Raw genomic sequence first — 21,839 nt, 5'->3', positions numbered from 1 at the left:
TTTAATGCATCCTCACTAAATAATAAATTCTTCTTTTTTTTTAAAATGCTGAATTCAAAATTTTTAACTAGTTTATAAAAAAAAAAAAAAACAAGTATGAGCCAACACTGGTTCTCAAAGTAATGGCAATATATAATGTAAAATATGCAATCCATTCAGCACAATAAAAAAGGCCTTAAGCAACCACAACACATACAAATATAGGCTTGAACTGCATACAGATGTAGCGTACAATTTTCAGTTAGTTTATATTATGTACAATATTTAAACTTGAAGTCTAAGGTTTTCTTTTCACTGTTGCATGTAATATACATAATTAGATCACCAGCAAATGAAATTACTTTTATCATGTGTGCTTCACATACCCACTGCATGTAAAGGACACTTACATTTACATCTGACATATTGACCCATAACACAGGCCAACAACGTTGAAATACAAACAGTCAGACTGTCCACAAAACATAACGTTAAGTATCTTGATGCAGCAACTGTGCTGTAGACAGAGTAGACAATTTAACACAAGTTTCACTGTTTACAGACACAAAGTGCTACTTCTGTACTATTGTAGTGCTATTGTGATTTTGTTTCTCATGTGCTATGATGTCAGATATCCTGGTAGGGACAAACAAGAACAGTACAGTAGCCGTCATGCAGCAGTACAATAAATAATCTGTCTTAAATTCGGTGTTCTGGATTGAATCCATGTTCAATCTGTTAACACTGTTCAAATCCAGCCATAAGCGACAATGCCAGGGACTCCACTGTAAAAGAAAACAGGAACATATGGTGAGTAAAACTAAATATTTCTGGCTTCACTCAATCTCTGAAAAAAGAAAAAAATATATATATAATTTTAAAGATGTTACAATGTAATTTGTTTTTGCATTGAGATATTTGTTTTTTATTTTTTATTCTCAATGGTGATTCTTACTGTATTTTAATAACTAACAACTAACTCTAAATATTTAGTAAATCTGTAAAAATCAGTAAATTAAAGTTAATACAACAAATAGCACCAATACAATATTTTCATAATGTACTGCTCGTTTGCATTACTGTATATTTTCATTTGGAGATAAACACAGACGACATCTGAACAGGGTTAGTGAGATTCACCCAGTTATTTGAAAATGCACAGCTCTGTATGACTTACAATGAGGAAATGAGCCTCTGCACACAGCCTTGTTTAAAATAGTCACCAGAAACATGTGACAGTTTTTAAAGTCCGACTCCATTTTGTCAATCGACTCGATTCTGAGGGGAAAATGGAAAATATTTAACAAATGGTAAAATCCGAAAAAGGAAGTCAAAAACCTCATCCTCATCAAAATGAAGTGAAAGCTGCAAGATGAGGACAAGTAGCTAGAATTAAACATCTAAAGAGATTCCAAACAAGATGTAAGAGTTTTGAACTTACTTCCAGGCCCCAAAACCAGCCTGCCATCTGTCTGAGAAGATGAGAACTAAATTCAACACTTTCATGATGGCCTCCTTGACAAAACTGACCTGCAAAGACACAGTAACCTGAATTGATGCATCGAAAATAACACAGATGTCTAAGACGGTTTAAAAGTAAAAACTAGGGCAACCATCAAGGGGAAGACATGCAATTGTAACATGCAATATTAAGCAAAAATGTTTTGTTTTTTGCCTTGTATATATCCCACTTACTTTCTCTCTGAGCAGACATCTATCATGAATGGTGGACAGGTATCGGTAGTGGATTTTGATTAGCTGGTCCAGATCCTTGGCCTCTTGTACTTGGTGTTGAAATTCTAGACCTGTACTATGCAGGATCTGCAAATGAAATGTAGCAAGATGTATGCCTACAAGGTAAGAAAGTCTGAACTCAAATAAATTAATACATATTTTATGTATATCACACGCACCCTTGTCATAATGTAGTTATGCAGGCTGTTGACAAAGTGCATGAGTTTGACCCTCAGGAGAAACATTCTGTGAATCTGCTGGTTTACGGGCTCTTTGGCTTGGCTTTCCTCGGACTGGCCTCCTTCTTGCTTCTTAGCGGCGACTGTCAAATCTGTGGAACAACTCTATATTAAGATCTCATCTGAACTAGTGAATCGAAACCATCCTGATTTGAATGTACTAAACTAAAATGAGATACAATGGAACTATGAAGTTACATAAATACGAAGTGCATTGATATCTTACTGCTATTTAATAGCATATCCTTTTTGTAATAATATCCACTAGCTTTTATGACAAATACACAGAAGTAATGAAAACTTCAGAAGAGAAATCATAACTCACCACTGAATCGTAATGTGTCCAGGCTATATTTGGCCCATTTGATCTGAAGCAGCAGTAGGAAGACCTGATTGTAGATTTTCTGACACTCTGAACTGATAACAATATCAACAGGCCATGGAACCTGGTTAGAGAAAATAAAAAGGCATTCTTATAAAATGCATAATTTAAAAATTGTGTTTCGATCTTCAAACCATAAAAAGCAAAAAATGTTATGTAACCTTATAACTCAGCGTGAGACCATCAAGGTTATTCACCGGCTGTTTTTTTCTTGCAGGGTCAATAGTTTCAAGAAATATAGACAACCTGGAATCATGAGAAAAATGTGTAAACAACCACAGGATACGGAGTGGTATCAGGCAGGGTTGATTTGGTAAACCACAGGATCACTAGAGATTAATGTGCAGTACCGGCTGCTGTCCTCTGGGTGGCGCTGTCCAACAGCCTCTTGAAGCTGCACATTGAGGAATGCCAGCTGCTGCCAGCTCTCCTTCTCCAGAACTTTGTCAAAGATGGCTGTGTAGAAATCATACATAGTATCCCCAGCCTCCAACAGGAAGTAGTTTCTCATGGCCTGCAAGTACCCAAGAAGCCTAAGATAAAAAATGAGAGGGTTGAGGATAAATGTGCTACAAAGCAACATTGCACAAAAGATTCAATCTCACCTGTAGTCTTTTTTCAGGGTTCTCATGAGGTTCCCACAGCATTCGATGTATCTCCTCTCAATATGTGGATATAAACAGGAGCGGAGTGTAAGCTCAAATGTCTGACACGTCACAGACTCAGAGGAGCGGTCCAAAATCACATTGCTGCCAGAGAATTTCTCATGGAAGTCATTCTGCTCTAAATAAAGCCTGCAAGAGATAACACACATTACCTGAATGGAAAACAAGCTAATGAAATTGTGACTGACCAAACATAGTTTAGTGTCTTTATATCATTTAAATCTTCAAAACACAAATCTATTTTTAACATCTTTGCTCTTTGTGTGAACTTCAGTGACGTCAAATCAGTTGTTCTTTATTCTGTTGTTACCTTGCAAAATTAATGGCCAGTAGGGGGTCATGGATGTCGTCCAGCTCCAGATGACGTGCTACAATGGACTGCATCTTGATTAGACTCTTCTTAGTGGCCTGTTGCTCGGTAACCGTATTGGTGGGTGAGTCTTCTCCATGCCGAAGACGTGTCTGCACTGATTCCAAAAAGAGCGTGTACAGACTCTTTCTTTCGGCATCTGCAGAGAGACACAATTCACTGTCAGAGATTTTAAGACATAGTAGGCTATAAAAAACATTATGAAAATGAAGTAAAATGAAGTTTTTTGCATGCAACAAAAAACTAAACTGAAACTAGAAAACAATATGGATGAAGTCATAATAGAATTGCAGAGAAGTAACACTGTAAAGACATTAAATTAAATTAGTCTCTCATTTAACTTAATGGTTCTTAACTTTTTTATTTAAAGAAATTAGGAGTATCAATATAAAATTAATGGGGAAAAAATGGGAATATATCACAAAAACATCAAATGTTTTTAAATAGTTTTTCATTGCCATTTCTCAGCAATTTCTACTCAAAATATTTAAGAACTTGATATTAAAAATGTATATTCATTATAGAAATGCACATGACTATTTATATTGTATTCATTTCCATTATGTTACAGTTCTAGAAATATGACGTTTCAAATTTCATTTTTTTCCCCAAGACCTTGGGAACTCTGGTTTCTAAATAAAAATGACAAGAAGTAAAAAATATATTATATATATATATATATATATATATATATACATTAAATGTCAAATGTTAAATCACGATTAATCACATTCAAAATAAAAAGTTTTGTTTACATAATATATGTGTGTATACTGTGTATATTTATTATGTATATATAAATACACACACATGCATGTATATATTTAAGAAGAATATGTTATGTTTATATATTAAATATATTTATATATAATATAAAATATAAGAATATAAATATATAAATGTATATACATGTAAATATTTTCTAAATATATAATTTATGTGTGTGTATTTATATATACATAATAAATATACCCTGTACACATACATATATTATGTAAACAAAACTTTTATTTTGGATGTGATGAATCGTGATTAATCATTTGACAGCCCTAATATATATATATATATATATATATATATATATATATATATATATATATATATATATATATATATAAATAATCTACAAAGGACTAATCTACAAAGGACTTGAATATATTTCTAAGTCTGTGCCATGAACACAGACTGGTGACTAGCTGTTCTCTGACGCAACCTCCAGCTGACGCTAGATCTACGTAGATGAAGTTCATGATGCTGAATCATACGTGTCCATGGATGCCAAGTTACTGCTAAATGTGGCAGCACTGGTACATTTATAGCACGTCATTGTCAGTAACTGCTACAGTGCTGTATGGTTATATTTGACAACTTTGTATTATCTTGCATGTGTCATCATAGGCAAAGGGAACACATTTCTTTTGTTATACGGGACAAGCACAGAAACTAATACTGAAAAAAAAAAAAAAAAACAGGTCATCTTCTCTGACACTGACCTCTGGAGGAGCCATCAGGCTGCTCGGTCTCCTTGCAGTCCAGGTTCTTCAGCAGCTGCATGGATTTGCCAGCCATGATGATCTGCTTGAGCACAGGCTTGAGGAAGGACACCATGGTGTGCTGCCTGCTGCTGGACGCCTGCTCTCCACCAGAGCTTCCACTGGCAGCGTCGCTGAGCCTCTCCTCACTCTCCACCGTCTCAGACACACTATACAGCGTGTAAGTGGCGTACCAGAAGTCCCTATGGTTTACTGGTACATCTTTGTTCCTAGTAAACATGTTCATATATTTATTTATTTGATAAGCAGGTGTGTATTTAGCAGGATAAGGTGGATGCAGATGACCAGTATGTAATTCCTTACTGTTTAAAAGTTTGGGGTCGGTAAGATTTTTAAATGTTTTTGAAAGAATCATCTTATTCTTATCAAAGCTGCATACAGAAAAAAATAGCAATATCTAATAATATTTTAATAAGTTAACAGTTCTTGTGGAAACATAATTCTTTGAATTCATAGTTAACAAAACAGAATTTGTCTTTGCTGGATACAAGTATTAGTTTCTTTAAGAAAAAAAATCTAACTCCTCATAAATATTTTTAAAAAGCGCCCTAAACTTTTGTATGGTAGTGTACATTTAATTAAAAAAAAAAAATTCTGTACCTTTGTATTATGAACTCTTTAGCAGGGTCAAATAAGTGACCGTGAACAATCCATTCATCTACAATCTCAAGGTATGGCCTGACCGTTTCTACCCAGAGAGAGAAAAGGAGCGCCACCTGATAGGAAGGAGAAAAAACAGCATCATTTTGTGATCTTTTTATAAGCAGAAAAAAAAAAAAAAAAAGAGCGGTACATTGATAAATGTACAAATTTATGCATCTTATGCTCAACATTGAAAACAGACAGACTTACAGACTGCTCGGAGGCCTCACCCACGCTGTCATACTCTATTATGGCCTTGTAGAGTGTGTTGAGTAAATGTGAGGCTCTTAATACATTGGGCGTTCCGGGCGGCACATCAGCCACTCCTGTGCAGAAAACCCTGTGCAGCATGGTGATCTGAGCCAGATGAGGACTTAACCGTTCCAGCACAGATGACAGAGTCACTGTCTCATCTATGAAGAATCACCAGAGAAACAATACTATAACAACACAAAAATAACTGAGAATACATTTACACACTGAAAACAAATAGTGTAATATTTACTTTAAACCAACCTTCACTCAGAAACTGCTAGTAAATTTCACAAAATTACAAAGAAACACCAAGTAACATTGAATTAAACATGAATTTTTGAAGTCGAAAGACTGAAATAGTATTTTTTTGTAAAACATACTTTCAAATACACAAAGGCACAAAGAAAATCTGACCTTTGGCAATAATGTCTTTCTCAATATTGTTGAGCTCTTCTTTAAAGCTGGTGAAGTATTTATACAGGGCCCACACAAACGCTTGGTAGGTCCTAAAGGGAGGATCAGAGCTCTTCTTGGAGGATGAGGAGGAGGAAGAGTTAAGACCTGGAGGACAGGGCTCGGCACTGTGGCCGGTCACTTCATCAATAAACTTTTGCAGTCGGGAAACAGCCTGCCCATACGCTGCTATGTGCTCCAGTACAGAGTGAAGACAGTTCTGTACAAAAACACATACATTCATCAAAAAAAACAATTTGAACTAATCATTTAGACCTCATTCATAAAAGTATTCGTAATAAAAATATAATTGAAAAACAGTCTCTCATTAATTATCGTAATAGGATAACAGCTTATTAGAAAAATCTAAAAGCATCTTAATGTGCCTTAGTCAATAATATAAATAAATTATTTCAAATCAAACTGATATATTGTAAATTAGAAAAAAGTTTTAGTTTTCTCTCTCTCTCTCTTTCATAAAATTTGTCATTTGGCTTTTTGTAGTGTAATATTTTTATTAATTAATGATGTGTTTGAGTTTATCCCAATAAATACAGAAATGAAAAACTGTCTCCACTCACATTAGTTAGATGTGTGACCACCACATCATTCCTCACAGTCACCTTCCCATCATTGTGCTGAAAAATGAAAAGTTTCTTTACACCGGAGAAGAGCCTGAGGAGAGGCAGAAAAGAACATGTGATCTTTCTTGAGCCAAAAACCTAGATATGAGCAGTCAGTCATCTTTGTTATGCATTTTCTTCTGGGTACGTAAACATACATGTGTTAGCAACCAGTGCAGATCTAATCTTCAGAAGAAGAAAAATTTCCAGAACTGCTCATTCCCTGCAGGTTTCAACAGGTTTGAAGCATTCTAATCTCTATCCACATATGTCAATTTCACAAACTTAACATATGCACTTTCCTTTTGGAAAGAACATGTCTGTCCAGTATATATGTATACATGTATATTTTCTATATAAGTTTATATAGTCTATATATATGTAAAAACAAAAAATAAATAAATAAAATTAATTCTCATGTTCCTTAAAATGTTAATAATATCAAATAAATACACAGGTGAGCATAAAAGACTATAAACAATAAAAAACTAAAAAAAAAAATCCAAACTCCTGAATGGTATATATACAGTATATAATCATACCAAAGAGTTTCCCGAATCACTTGTGTCTCTGTAACAAAAGACTTCTCCTCAGGCAGGTAAAGAGGCCCAGTGTTATACAGGTGCTGATCCCTGGAGAGAAAGAGAGTGATATGCAAAATGACAACATTTTACTCTCAAATAAACAGTATTTGCTTCTAAAATCTTATTAAATCATGACAGAAAGTCCTAATGCCCTTGTGATGAAGTAAGCAAACAAGACATTAGAAGCAAAAATGTCTTACCAGACATTGTAGAGATTGGAGTGCAGGTGGAGGCTGTGTGGAAAGCGGGGAGAGTTGGGAACCCAATACGAAGTGACAATATGCTGCTCCAACCAAGCCCTGGAGTCTGGCTCACCCACTACAAAAACAAGACTCAGTAAGAACTAGGAGTCCTGAAAACAACCTTCATTAACTGAGGGCTACTATGAGAAAATGTGCTGACACTGTCCCATAACGGTCCAGGTGACTTGGACAGTCTTGTCATTCTGCTCGTGGTCCTCCTGTGGTGTTCTGTCCACCTGTATACCAGAATCCTCTCTGCTCAGGGGCTGCTGGCTATCTTCTTCTTCACTCTCATCCTCAGACCACTCCTGCCAAAAGATTAAATGATCTGTGGTACTCTGCAATGGATAATATCTACAGCCAATATAGTATAGAATAGCATTGATCAGGTCAGGCCTTTGAAATTTATTTTTAAACTGTTGTTAATTACTATGTATTGTTTAGGGATGCACGATAAATATCGGCACAATATTAATGCACCATTTACTACACAGAGCCGTTGTTCACTGACAAGCTGCGCAAAACCACAACCATTTTTTGCGCATGTTTTGTGCAGCTTGTCAGCGAACAATAGCTCTGTGTAGTAAATGCTGCTCCACATGAAAGCACACACGTGTAGAGATTTGCCGCTGCTTTACTGACGAGATGCGCATTAAATAGCATGCCAATATTTATTGTGCATCCCTAGTATTGATATATTGCTGCAAATAAATTATAATTAGTAAATATAATTCTTATTTGTTGGAAGAATTTTGTAAGATATTATAGTTACTAAAAGAAACTAAAAACATTTTCAAAAATTTGTTACATTAAATAAAAAGAGTTGCAAAGGCAAGGCAACTTTACATATAACAACTAATACTAAACTAAATCTAGTAAACAGAAATTAATAAAAACTATACAGACATGTTTTTAAAAAACGAGCAAAAATAACAACCAAAATTTAAATAAAAATGTTATCAAAAATTATAATAGTAAATCAGACAGTGATACTTAAATAACATTGCTTTTTGTTTACTGAGTGGCTTGGTTATTTTAAGCAGAATCTGACAGTATTTTACTTCAAATAAATATCAAAAAATTTGTATGCTTTTAATATTTTAAATCTACTTCAAAATGCAAAACCATGGCTCATCTGATAAAAAAAAAAAAAAAAAAATCAACCATTTCATTAAAGAGCAAGTATCTAATCGTTTATATGCCATATCGCCCAGTCTTTTAGTATATGATGCTTGACCAGAGCTGATCTAATAGTGCAATATCGCTCACTCACTGGAGTGTCTGGAAAGGGTCCAGTATCAATATCTTCTCCTTCCATAAGATACTTGGCCCAATCAAACTTGTCTTCTTTCTCTGTAGAAATAAACATTAATTTTTAGTAGCCTGATTCAACTCACAATCCCCAAACACATGATTCAACTATCAGTGGACTATCAGCAAGATTCAAAAATACTGATTCGACTATATAAATCCTTAGTCGGGGACACCCCTAATTTTTAGATATATTAGTAGTAGTATTGTCCAACAGTATGCATGTGTTGACACTGAAGAAAAGCCGAACCTGTTTCTTTCGGTCTAGGTCTTTCGCAGTAGTTTGTGTTGGATGGAGAGTCAGACAGATGGAGCAATAAAGCCAGCACACTATAGTGGACATCAGTCTGAAAACAGACAGAGAAATAAAGACATTCAGCACATGTAGGGTTCAAAGAATTGTCTGAATAATGTCAGTGTTATCCCACCTTGGTTCCCTCAGTATTAGGAAGAGGAGAACTGAGAAATTCTTCAGTTAGCCGTAACCAACTCTCTGCTTTACTTAAGTCAGAGTGGATCATGAGTTTCTCATGAATCCTGGGAAAAAGAGAAACCGGAATAATTAATAACAAAATATCATAATATCAAAACATCAGCATATCACAAAAGAGTGGGCAGAATTGTTCAAAGCTTCAGACTAACCCATTAATGGAGCGCTGTACATTATGTGCGTTGGCATCAAGGAAACGATGAAACCTATCCAGAGAGGAAAAAATATGATGAGAGCTTTCTTTTGTTTTTATGTGCAAAAAATGAAACATTAATTGCAAAAGGAAAAACAATTATTTAGTTTTAATTCAAGCTAGGGCTCCAAACGCATTTACATTTTTTATACGCTTTTTTATTTTGTATTTCCCTCCATTTCTTCTTCAGTGTCCTTTTCACAAATACATTCAAAGCCATGATTAAATTGATAAGTAAATGGATGAATAAATTCACTTGAAAAATACTTACTTGAAATTGGACCAGGCAAATTTCAGAGCCATTTGGAAGTTCTGATCTTCCTCATCCTGAATGGAAGTATAATGAGAGATGAGTCTCCTGGTCTCAAGCTCCAGCTCCTTCTCAAACCTGCTCCAGTGAGCCATCCTGACGAGTCGAGGTTCAACTGAAACACAAGCGAAAAAAAGACTGCTTTTGCTTTGTGTCACAGGATAGATAGATAGATAGATAGATAGATAGATAGATAGATAGATAGATAGATAGATAGATAGATAGATAGATAGATAGATAGATAGATAGATAGATAGATAGATAGATAGATAGATAGATAGATAGATAGAAGCACAAACCTGCTTTTGTGATAGTGATGCTGAAAGTAGCGAGCCGTTGTCAACAGCTGCGGCTAGCAAAACAAGAAACCCATGACAAGGGTGTTCGCTATGTGTTAGAGATTTATCTAAAATATACGTGTATCTCTCGAATATAATCCGATGGCGAATGTCGAATTTAGGGTAATGTTTAAACGAGTTTATTTTATTATCATTAATACATTTATTATAATTTCCCCGTTGCCGCCTCCATCACTTCGGAAGCTACTTCTGCGGTGTGGTGTGAACAATAATAACGCCGGAGCGAGCTTTACTGCCACCTATCGAAGAGCTCCAAACATGACGCGACACAACAAATCTATATATATATACACAAAAATAGTTCATGCACTTTTGTTTGCGCAGCATTCTACCATAAAGTATTTTACTATTTTCTAAAAGTACTGTACTGAAGAGACAAACTAAAAGAACAGTTTAAACAAATTAAACATGTTTATAATTGATATATCACAGAACAAAACCGTAAGACATTTTGCAACTGTACTCCAAAAACTGTATCATCAGAAAGCATGCTCACTTCGTCTCAACTGTGCCTTTCGGCATACTTTCGAAACCCACTGCAGATTGAGTGATTTTATTTTTACTGTTATGTTTACATTTTATAATGGCAAGTTATCACGTGTTTTTATACATTTATACAATTTATTATACAATTAATGTATTTAGTAATTACATTGTTTAGCTTCCCCAAACAATAGGTTGGTGTTTTTGCATGTTAACCTACCTTTTTAATAATATTAAAATATGGCACACTTATATCGCACAGTGATGTTAATTATTTATTTTTCATAAGGGGCAATTGATATTAAATACAAATAAACTGTGCTCATATTTTGGTAGTAGGTAGTCGTGGTTGGTGTAATTTTTTCCCCCGCCCTTCAGGCTATATGATCGACTTCCTAACTATCCAATCACAATCCTCTCATGAGCAACTCCACTAGCCAATCCTGGCACAGGAGGCGGGACTATCGGCGTTACGGCTGAGAAAAAGGATTCCACCCTCCAAAGTTTACTGCTGTAATCTAACAGTATTCATCGAGACAGGCGCCTCAGTTCGCCGACATCTGCGTCTCTCACTCCGCTGAGGCCATGAAGAGAAGGCTTCAGAAAAAATACATCATCTTAATTCTAGGATACTCAGTAGTGCTGCTTTTAATACCCTACGTACTAGATTACCGGAGCAAATCGTCCCACATTAAAGATGGATATCAGCAACAAAAATGTCCCGATCTGAAGAGCACCATCGCCCTGTGGAGTAGCACCAGGACGGGCAACTCAACGGAGGTGGAGGACAACGGCAACAGGAGTCAGTCCAGAACGCACATATACCTCCACGCGACCTGGAGGACAGGCTCTTCTTTTTTAGGGGAATTATTTAATCAGCATCCTGATGTGTTTTATTTATACGAGCCCATGTGGAATATGTGGCAGGCGCTTTATATTTATGGGGGGTGATGGGGGGTTTTTAAGGGGAGGTGTGAGAGATGATGAACTCTCTGTTTAGATGCGATTTCTCAGTGTTGAAACTCTACGCAGGCTCGTCTAACGTAAGCACCTCTTTTATTTTCGGCTGGAAAACGAACAAGGTCATTTGCTCCGAGCCTCTCTGCAAAGCGTATAAAAAGCACGAAATTGGTTTAGTTCAAGGAGACGTGTGTGGTAAATGCCACCATAGAGACATCAAAGAGCTGGAGAAGGAGTGCAAAAAGTACCCGGTGATGGTCATCAAAGACGTGCGGGTTTTAGATTTGGCGGTTCTGGTTCCCCTCATGCGAGACCCCGCCATCAACCTCCAGATAGTCCAGTTGTTTCGCGACCCCCGGGCCGTGCATAATTCTCGGCTGAAGTCTAAGCTGGCTCTGGTGAAGGAGAGCATACAGGTGCTGAGGAGCAAGAAGCAGAGCGATAAATACAAGCGCCTTCTGGTGCCTAGCAACAGGGTCCATCGTGCAGAGAACTACGTCTCGAGCGCGATGGAGTTAATATGCGATAACTGGCTCAACGACATGTTGCTCGTTATGAACGCTCCGCCGTGGGTGAAGAGAAACTACATGCAGCTGAAATACGAATACCTGGTCCTCAGACCCGTGGACGAGCTCCAGAGGCTCTATCGGTTCTCCAACCTCACCCTTTCTCCGGCCATGGAGAAGTTTGTGGTGAACATGACACACGGACAGGGCTATTCCTCAGATAAACCTTTCCTCATATCATCCAGAGATGCCAAAGAGGCTATTTACGCCTGGAGGGAAAGGCTGAACGTGGAGCAGGTGAACCAGGTTGAAGCCTACTGCAGCGAGGTCATGAGACAGCTGGGTTATCAGAAGAGGAACATGGACAACACCTAAAACCACCAAAACAGGGGTTTATGGTATGTGTACCTGTCTGATTGTCAACAGTTCAGTCCCCGATGGTCCCAGAACTCAGTGAGATAACAACATAATTGGGCAGCATGATGACTAAGTATATCACACTTTACATTAGTGTTCATTTTGCAATATTATTACAGATTTACAGAGTGTATAGAAGAGGGATAGTTCACCCAAAAATGAAAATTCTGTCATCATTACTCGCCCTCATGTTGTTCCAAATGTGGAAGTCATTGAATTTCATAGTATTTTCCCCCCATACAGTGGAAGTCAATGTTTACTGTCAACTTTTTGGTTACCAACATTTTTTTCGGAACAACATGAGGTTGAGTAAATAACAGTATTGAAATTTTTGGGTGAACTTTCCCTTTAACGCCAACAGAAAAGTTCTCTGTTTTTTTGGCAAAGAAACCATTGTAAAACACATAGTATAGCAACCCATAGCATTTCTGGTCAAACGTTTGGGGTCAGTAAGTTTATTATTATTAATTACGTTTATTAAGCAAGCAAGTTAAATTGATCAAAGTTACAGTAAAGGCATTTATATTGTTAAAAATAATTTCTACTCATGCTTATTTGCTATTATAATGCTATTTTTAACTTTTTATTCATCAAAGAATCCTGAAAACAATCTATCACACTTGCTACAAAAGTATTACCCAGCACAACTGTGTTCATTGATAATAAAATAAATGTCATGAGCCACAAATCAGAATGATTTCTGAAGGATCATGTGACACTGAAGACTGGATTAATGCCTTTTCCTGTTGTCACATAGAAAATGTGTTTAAATTGTGATAATACTTAACAATATAAACAACAAGATAAACAACAACTTTATCTTTGATCAGTTAAATGTCGCTTCGATGAACAAAAGAGACTTCTTTAGAAAACTAATAATAATAAAATTGCCATCCCCAAACCTTTGTACTGTATTGTGGCACAGCCACTGTACATTTTTTATAAGGTAACAGAATTAGTAGCAGTATATGCATCGCAGAATTCTTTGAAAGCCATTTAAATACCATGGTATATATTAAAGTACCATACTATTACATCTGGCAACATCACTGTAAAATGTTCTACATATTCCTTAAGGGAATTGTTTTATAAAGTTATAGATGTCAGTTAGAGTCTCATTTAGCTAAAATGCGTCAACATTATCGATTCACAAATGCGAAATTGTATTTTTTACCATTGGGAACACTTTACAAGGTTCAATTTATTAACATTAGCTAATGCATTATATATCGTAAACAACAGGTTTTAACTTGTCAACATACAAGACATTGGATTACAGTGTACCAGTTCAGTCAGTAACTGTAAAAACACTGTCGAGGGCAAAAGTGCAGAATCAGTGCACTATATTCAGCATTTAATGAACATGAATATTAAAAAGAGACAATAGAAGAGTCAAGTTTAGCTGGGGTCACTGATCCATTCTGAAACCAATATGGTGCCAGAGAAGTCAGTACTGTCCTCTTGAACTCAGGGAAGTGTAAGCTATATGGTGGTGCAATTTTGTAATTTCCAAACAGACCTGGGTCAGCAAAATGACCAGTTTTACTTTTACTGTAGCCGATATAATGGTTAAAAATGCTGTAAGTCAAATCAGCACAACATATCATAAATATCCTCTCCGCACTGTGACCCATAAAAATATCCGACTGCAGTACGTGTCAAATCAATTGGCCATCATGCTCGAGTCTGATTTCATGTAAACGTCGCTGTATAACAGAGCGATGGATCATGATACAGGCTTCTTTGTTATCGCTATCCGCATCATGTGATGAGGGGGGCTGCTGTGACCTAACAGACCGACCACACGTGGTTGGAACAGGCTTAAATAGGGACTGCTTTGTTTTGGTTAGTCCCTGGAGGGACCAGTGCTCCCTGAGCTGAGGCCTGTCACCAGCTCAGTCTGTGAGGGCTCTGCCATGACTACACTCAGACGCACACGGCTGACCAATGCAGACCTCAGTACCAGATGAGACAACCTCCAAGACCTAGCGCTCATCACAACCTTGTTTTCAAATATGACTTGAAAAACATATTTTTGGAAAGCTTTTGATTGCTTGGGTTTCACAGCAACAAAAAGCTAGTAATTCTTTAATTATTAATCTGATATTTAATTATATAAATGTCAAATTGTTTAAAAACATTGTTTCACAGGGTTAATAAAAATACCACAAGAAACAAAAAACAATATTATAACCTACTATTAGATTATTATATTTAAATGCATTTAGAATAATTTAAATACTAGTAGTAAATAATATAATATAGCTATTCATATCATACTAATATCTATTAAACTAATATTTGCTTCTAGTATGAGTAGGCCTATAGGAACACATTGTTAAAATGTAAACAGCCACGCTGAATATCCGTGAAAAATACAAGCAATGCAGAAATTACACACTGTACTTTTATGACTAAACTTTGTTGACATTCTATACAAAATCATTGTTTTCAGTAAACATCCCAATATTTGTCCATATCAATAAAAAAACTAAGTTATGTTTCCCTCTTCGCTGTAGAAGCTTGATATGCTGGAGGAACAGGAGGACAGAGGGGGAACAGCCTGATATGAAGCTACGACACACCGATGGAGCTGAGGAGCAACACCCTGAGATCTCCCTCACAGTGCCGTCACGGGCCGCAGAGTAGACGACAGAAGAGAGACACTCACAAACCCATCGACCTCATCTGATACTGACAAGACTCCTGTACGAAAAGACTAACAATAACAAGAGGGGAAACACGTTCAGCGAGAGAGAATGAAACGGCTTGCCAGATTTCATCCGCAATAATCCCTGCCCAATCCCCAGCAGCCCATAATCAGACACACAGGACCGAGTCTTTACGTGCACTCGTGCTGTTACACATGCACCAGGCCCGGAGACAGACAGACATCCCACTGTGTTCAGTTCGCTGGGAGGATTTCATGATGAAAACATTCCTAGGCATTCCCATATTCATCAACAACGTATGAAAAGAGGATTATGCATCAAGGAAACTCCACTTTCTGTGGTACTGCCCAAAAAAACATGCATGCAGAACTTATCTGTGAAGCACAAAGTGCAATTCAGTGAACCGAAGATCTAGAGAAATGTAAGAGTGGAAAAAGAGTTTTACCCCAAATGAAATTCTGATTTCTCTCCACTAAGTCTCAACACTCACACTGGTGTGAGATTTCCCAGTATGCCCTGGACGTCACCAGTTTGTTCTTTTCATACGAAGTCTGCACTGGGCTGGTAGACTGTGCAGAATGTGGTGTTCATTTGTGTATGAAGAGGATAGGATTGCAATTTGAATAGTTAAACAGGCAGAACGTCCCATGTAAAACTAAAACACAATCATTCTCTGAGGACACGGGTGTTTTTGTGCTTTTACTGCACAACAACATTCACACTATTATCATTTTGTTAACGTTGTTTTGTCATTCTAAACAACATTTACTCTAAAGTAACTTGAACCGTCAGAATTAATAAATGAACAAATCTGTTATTTATAAATAAAACTTGTACATACATTTTTTGTTGTAAACACTAGTTTGCTTGTTTTATTCTTCTTCTTTAATGACATAAATCAAATACCTTAGTTAGGTATTGCTACTGTAGCCCACTTTGATACATTGGCAATTTTTTTTATAAACATACAATAGATAAACTACAAACCATACCACAGTTTTTTCACATTATTTAACAGGCTGATTTAAATTGGAAAACAGAGCATTTTGGTGTTTCATACATCACAGACAAAAAAATGGCAGCTTGATTATGGATTTTTGTTGTTTGTTTATATACTGACATGCAGAACAGCAAGTTAAAGATGAATGTAGATACATATCCTGAAGGAACACACTAATCCACCATAGTATGTGTTCAGACAGGTTGAAAGAGTCATTCAGAGGAGGAGTGACTTCTTAGCCGGATTACATTTGAATTCAGTCTTTTGCTACAGCTGGTTTAAGTTTCTGCGCCTTAAACCGCGATTGCCACGAAGCCCGTGAGGCTCATTCGCTAGCCAAAACACATAAATGTTCTGATCAGATGTTGAACTATATTCCGTTGAAGTGATGCATTTCCTCACACAACTCAAGCAAACAGACAGGCGCAAGTCCAGACCATTACAAAGGTTTCTAAATGGCAAGAGTTTATTGTGTTGAGTAGAAATAGGAATGAATGATGACTTATTTCAAACATCTTTGAGTTAGTTATTAACTAAACTCTTGGACTTTTGACTTGCACTTATTAACATCATTCTTTTCTAGACACGGAGGACGGAAGGAATGCACATTGGCGGTTACTGGCACAAGGCCACTAGATTACTGCATGAATAGATAAACAGCCGGGTCAACATCATGCTGAACACTCCAGATTCCTGATTTAGGAATCGCCGATTGCTATATAGCAGCAACTCATACATATGGAAAGATCCACCTTCAAGAACATTCTAATGTGACGAGGCACAAAAGAAATGTTTGATGCAGATATGAAGACTCCTTGATAATTACACCGTTCTGCATCACAAATTCTGGCTGAGAGTGTGCAAGTGGTTAATATGCGAATATAATAAAGCAAGCCATGCAAGGGCTGCAGCTAAAGTGCATGGCTCATACACTCTTGTTGCATCCAGCTTTTTAAGAAAATAAAAAATAAATCCCACTGCTTGACAACTTGGCATTCGTACAACCAAGATCTTGCAGGGAGTGTAAACTCCAACACGCTAGAGTTAAATATTACGAGGTTCCCGTATGCAGTCATGAGATGAGCATGCACTCAAGTCAATGCTGCCATTGTGTTTGTGAGCTTTCACGAACACCACTGCCATGGAATATTTACAAACTTTGTGAGCTGCTCACTTATTTTCCTGATGGGAAAGAGCAGCATTTAAATGCAAAATATTAACATAATACTGGCTGTTCATACAAGAAAAACTGGCTCAGTCATGTTTATCAATCATATTCCCAGCTTGTAGCAGCATTGCTAACAGAAAACAAAAATGACTAAGCTAAAATGTTAATATGTGGCGGGCAGTGTGTGTGAGAGACTGTATGAATGTGAATGTTAAGGGCAGTAGAGATTGTTTGGCATCAATCCTCATTGTAAATCACAGCAATAAGGACAATTAATGTCCAATATGCAGTTTTTTACATTTTTTCTTCTACAATCACATTTCAGGGGCAGGCACGGAATTGGAGTCTGCCACAGCATCAATTATGTCGCCTCCGTTTCTCTGAGAACAAACCCTCCTGATTTCAATCTTTCTTTTCCCTTGAGTGTTCGGACCCCCTGCAGAAGATCTTTGGAGGGGTCCTGGGTGGTCCGATGGATCAATGTGCAAGGAAAGTGGAGGTATGGAGTGCAGGGAGGTGTGGTTTAAGGTTTGGGAGGCGGGGTCAAGCGTGGTCCTCCATGGGGAAAACGAGACGTGTGCCGCGGCTCAAGAGCTCATGTTCACGCGTGTCCAGTTCTCGCTCTAGAGCGTCCTCTGACGTGCTGTCGCTGCGTTTGCCGTTCACACCCCAGTTGCCGCCCGATCCTTCGGGGCCAGAGGAGGATGAGGCCCCGTTGGCTGTGATGGCTGTGTCGCCATAGGTCAGCGTCAGGTCTCCTTCGTTGAGGATGAGGTCTGAGTCATTGTCTCGCAGCGGCTCGTGGTTCTGTGGAGCACAGTGACAAGTCGGACATGAAGGGAGGAGGACGGGATGCTTCAACACACACACACATATACGCACACACTGTTCAAGCTCAGCACAAAGGTTCATGAGGGACACTGTGGAGTCACAAGAAGACAGAATAAAGAGAGAAATACGCTTAAATGTCTTTGTGCAAAGGGAAAAAATCAGTACTTACCTGTGTGTAATGCAGCCTTTAATTGCCAATGGGAATATTGTAATTACAAGTTATGTGTACATGAATGACTGACAAATTCATATTTAGAAATGGAAATACAATATTCACAATAGTATTTAAATAGTAAAATTGTAATATTAGAAGGGCCGTGTAGATGGTAGAAAATACTTTTGTCAAGTTATGTCTTGGTAATTAGAAATAAAGGAGAAAAAAATGCTTGGATTATAAAAAATAAAACAAACTATAAAGAAAAATGTATTTATTAAAAAAAAAAGTTGTTAATAATAACTTAAAAGCCTTGAGATAAAAAAGGGGGGAAAACTTGAAAACTAAAAAAAAAATCTTGTAATAAAAAAAACTAAGCATGTCTTAAAAGAAAAAAACTTGTTGAAATTTAACAAAAAGTCTTTAGCTAAAAAAAATTATTATGATAGATTACAATTCTTGAGATTTTAAAAAACAATTTTTAAAGAGTGTTTGTGGCATCCACGATAAAAGCAGGTTGGGTTATAATGTTTAATTGTTGAAAAATAATACACACCCTTTACATTTGGCTATATTACAACATCATTAATAATTATCATATACATCAAAGATTATGAAACAAGTGATGTAAAGTAAGATAGTGACTCGCATGTCGGGTTTTCTTTTATGAAAATTATTTATTTATAAGAGATCATCATGCATAAATTATATCGGTTTTGTAAAAGTGACAGACATTTCCTTTTCTTTCTGCACAGAAAAAAAAAGACCATTAGCTGTAGATCATCTTTTCTTTTTTTTCTTAAGATTAGACTATCTTGTTTCCTATCTTGAACGCGAGTTATCTCAATGAAAAGCAACACAACTGTAGGAGCTTCCCATGTGGAACTGAAGGCAGCATAAGCTGACTGCAACACAGCAAATTCACACAACTCTGTTCACATGATGCATATGTAACAAACATTCTGCTATAAAGCATCTCCCACAGTTTAAAGGCTCGCCATTCACAGGTCACTGGGTTTAGTGGTACTTCATAGAATCACTGGGTGCTATTGAAGGTTTTTTTTTCTGAAGCACAATTACACCAGAGGATTACACTGTGTGCCAACAGATCAAACAAACTAAACTCTGTTACGCAACAGTTAGCTTCACATATAGCTGCTGCTAAATCCTTTGAGAAGGATCTAAATAATGCCTGTTCCATGTTAATGGTTTGAGGTGGTGTGATTTAGTCCGTGAAGATCACCTGTTTAAGCTCTCAAAGGCTCTAGGCTCTAGACCTACACTCCCTCCTTCTTATTGCAGGGCTCTTGGGGACAATTCATTCATATTCAGTTCATCACATATACACACATATATATATATATATATATATATATATATATATATATATATATATATATATATATATATATATATATATACACACACAGAGAGAGAGATACATATAGATATAATGTTTAATTTTTTTTGCATAAGGACCATTAAACTGGATAATTAAGTCCCAGGAAACATTTTCCTGGTATCTGTCTTTATACATACTTTCAACTCAAATCAACATTTCATGCCTTTTTTGTTTATTTGTATAATAATAAGAGGAATATTGTAGTGTTATATCAGTCATTATAGCAAAATGATCTCTTTTACTATTTTGCAAGAACTAACAGCATATATATTACAGGGATTTTGCAGGTTTTATGAAGGTATATTGTCAACAGTCTCCTCTGTGTCTCTCCATATTACTGTATGCTGTGTATGCTCTTCTGTATCATCCACGACACAAGGATACACTGTTTATATGTGTATTTAGCTTTGATTTGAAAGAAAACAGCGCATCCTTGTTCCTCTGTGTCTCTCCATGAGAATGCGCAGCATATGGTGATATGGAGAGACACAGAGGAGACTGTTGACAAAGAAATTGTTGAATAAAGACGTTATTTTTGTTTTCTTCGCTTACAAAAAGTATTCTCTTTGCTGCATAACGTTACGGTTGAATTACTGATGGCAGATGGACTATTTTGACGATGTCTTCCATACTTTTCTGGACCTTGACAGTGTTACTTGGCAGTCTATGGGACAGTCACAGGCCTCCCGGTTTTCATCCAAAATATCTTAAATTGTGTTCCAAAGACGAACAAAGCTTTTACAGGTTTGGAACGACATGGGGGTGATTAATGACCATTTTCATTTTGGGGTGGAGTATCCCTTTAATATTTGGGAGGGCAAATTAAGACATAAGACATTCAAGAACCCTTCACTAATATGGACAGTTATTTTGTGCTATTTTCTTCGCCACTGAAAATGGTTCCATAAGAAGCCAAATCAAAATAGTAAAAATCACTCTTGGAAACAATTCTTGCCTAATCAAAATACAGGAATGTTGCATATTTTGCAACAGTTACTGGCAAACAGTACATTATCCAATACTTAACCTCCATAAATGAACCATTATCATTAAGAGAACTATTCTCTTCAAAATAAAGTGATATAGGAACAAAAAAACAAGTTCAACACAAAAGACCTTTAAACAAAGAGGAAACTGCAAGAATGAAAAAGCCTGCTATTCACATTTGAAACCATACAAAATGGATTTAACCAGAGGACTAAATAAAAGCCAAAGAAAACATTTTGGCAGCATAATTAAGCCAAAAAATGAGGAATACGTTATGACAATAAATTTCTTTTTAAATATAACGAGCAAGTGATTAATAAAACTGATTGAGGAAGTGAATATGAAAATGAAATCTAGATGTAGACTGTGGAACAGAGAGAGAGAGCTGGGGTAAAATAAAAAGATGAACAGCAAAACAAAACAAAAAAAATGCAATTCGAAGAAAAAAGAGACAGTGACCTTAGATGCATATGGCAGGTATTAGGAAAATAATACAGAAATATATACAGACAGACAAACTGGGGTATTTAGATGAACTGACCCAGTTTAAAAGGATGTATGTAACAAACATCATGACTCATGTTTTGAGGTTTTCATGAACCATTTTCATTATAGGTATACAAAAACTCTCTGCTGGTATTCACACCATACCATTCGCTGCAGCTATACAGTTTGAGAGGCTTAATTGTGTTACGTGGGAGAGAGGTGGGCGGTCAAGCAGTTCTGCAGGACATTTAGCTCATTGTGACCCAAAAGCACAATGTAAGACTGTAAGATGTTTGTGAGCTCAGCCAAGCAGGCCGAGCTACAGTACTAACATTGTGATGAATGGGGGAATTTGCAGGAGTGAATGGGCCTGTGACCGCTGTGAAGAA

The 21,839-nt window shown here is 36.7% G+C and overlaps 2 protein-coding genes and 1 pseudogene across 4 annotated transcripts in view; 1 reads left to right on the top strand and 2 right to left on the bottom strand.

Moving 5' to 3' along the window:
• Positions 1–111: 111 nt before the first annotated feature.
• tubgcp5 (tubulin, gamma complex associated protein 5) lies at positions 112–10,633 on the bottom strand. The gene is made up of 24 exons (XM_042726124.1): positions 10,325–10,633; positions 9,987–10,140; positions 9,675–9,728; positions 9,461–9,569; positions 9,283–9,379; positions 8,995–9,074; positions 7,894–8,029; positions 7,680–7,797; positions 7,438–7,527; positions 6,854–6,947; positions 6,234–6,492; positions 5,775–5,977; positions 5,523–5,638; positions 4,863–5,131; positions 3,310–3,508; positions 2,940–3,128; positions 2,685–2,867; positions 2,496–2,580; positions 2,278–2,398; positions 1,893–2,044; positions 1,675–1,800; positions 1,421–1,509; positions 1,157–1,257; positions 112–764 (listed from the first exon to the last, which is right to left on the bottom strand). Exons 2-24 carry the CDS (start codon positions 10,118–10,120, stop codon positions 718–720), a joined length of 3,051 nt encoding a protein of 1,016 aa, XP_042582058.1. The 5' UTR covers positions 10,121–10,140; positions 10,325–10,633; the 3' UTR covers positions 112–717.
• Positions 10,634–11,289: 656 nt separating this feature from the next.
• Positions 11,290–16,278, top strand: LOC109081873 (annotated as a pseudogene).
• Positions 16,279–16,289: 11 nt separating this feature from the next.
• The window catches only part of slc9a7 (solute carrier family 9 member 7), a 37,995-nt gene continuing 32,445 nt past the window's right edge, over positions 16,290–21,839 (bottom strand). For 2 of the 3 annotated variants that reach the window (XM_042726125.1, XM_042726126.1), the window contains one exon: positions 16,290–18,397. In XM_042726125.1, coding sequence (XP_042582059.1) covers positions 18,134–18,397 — 264 coding nt within the window. In that variant the 3' untranslated portion in view covers positions 16,290–18,133. Of the gene's footprint in view, positions 18,511–21,839 lie in introns of all 3 variants that reach the window. The other variant, XM_042726127.1, reaches the window with a different exon arrangement.

Source organism: Cyprinus carpio, chromosome B6 (assembly GCF_018340385.1).
Source record: "Cyprinus carpio isolate SPL01 chromosome B6, ASM1834038v1, whole genome shotgun sequence".
Lineage (NCBI taxonomy): Eukaryota > Metazoa > Chordata > Actinopteri > Cypriniformes > Cyprinidae > Cyprinus > Cyprinus carpio.
This window is presented reverse-complemented; position numbering and strand designations above follow the sequence as displayed.

Bases quoted from the DNA above. Each gene is read 5' to 3' on its own strand.
- tubgcp5 (XM_042726124.1), bottom strand. From the start codon at position 10,120: ATGGCTCACTGGAGCAGGTTTGAGAAGGAGCTGGAGCTTGAGACCAGG. The intron at 9,570-9,674 runs GTTAGTCTGAAG...TCTTTTTCCCAG, and splicing joins GTACAGCGCTCCATTAATGG to GATTCATGAGAAACTCATGA. The intron at 1,510-1,674 runs GTAAGTGGGATA...GTGTCTTTGCAG, and splicing joins GATGTCTGCTCAGAGAGAAA to GTCAGTTTTGTCAAGGAGGC.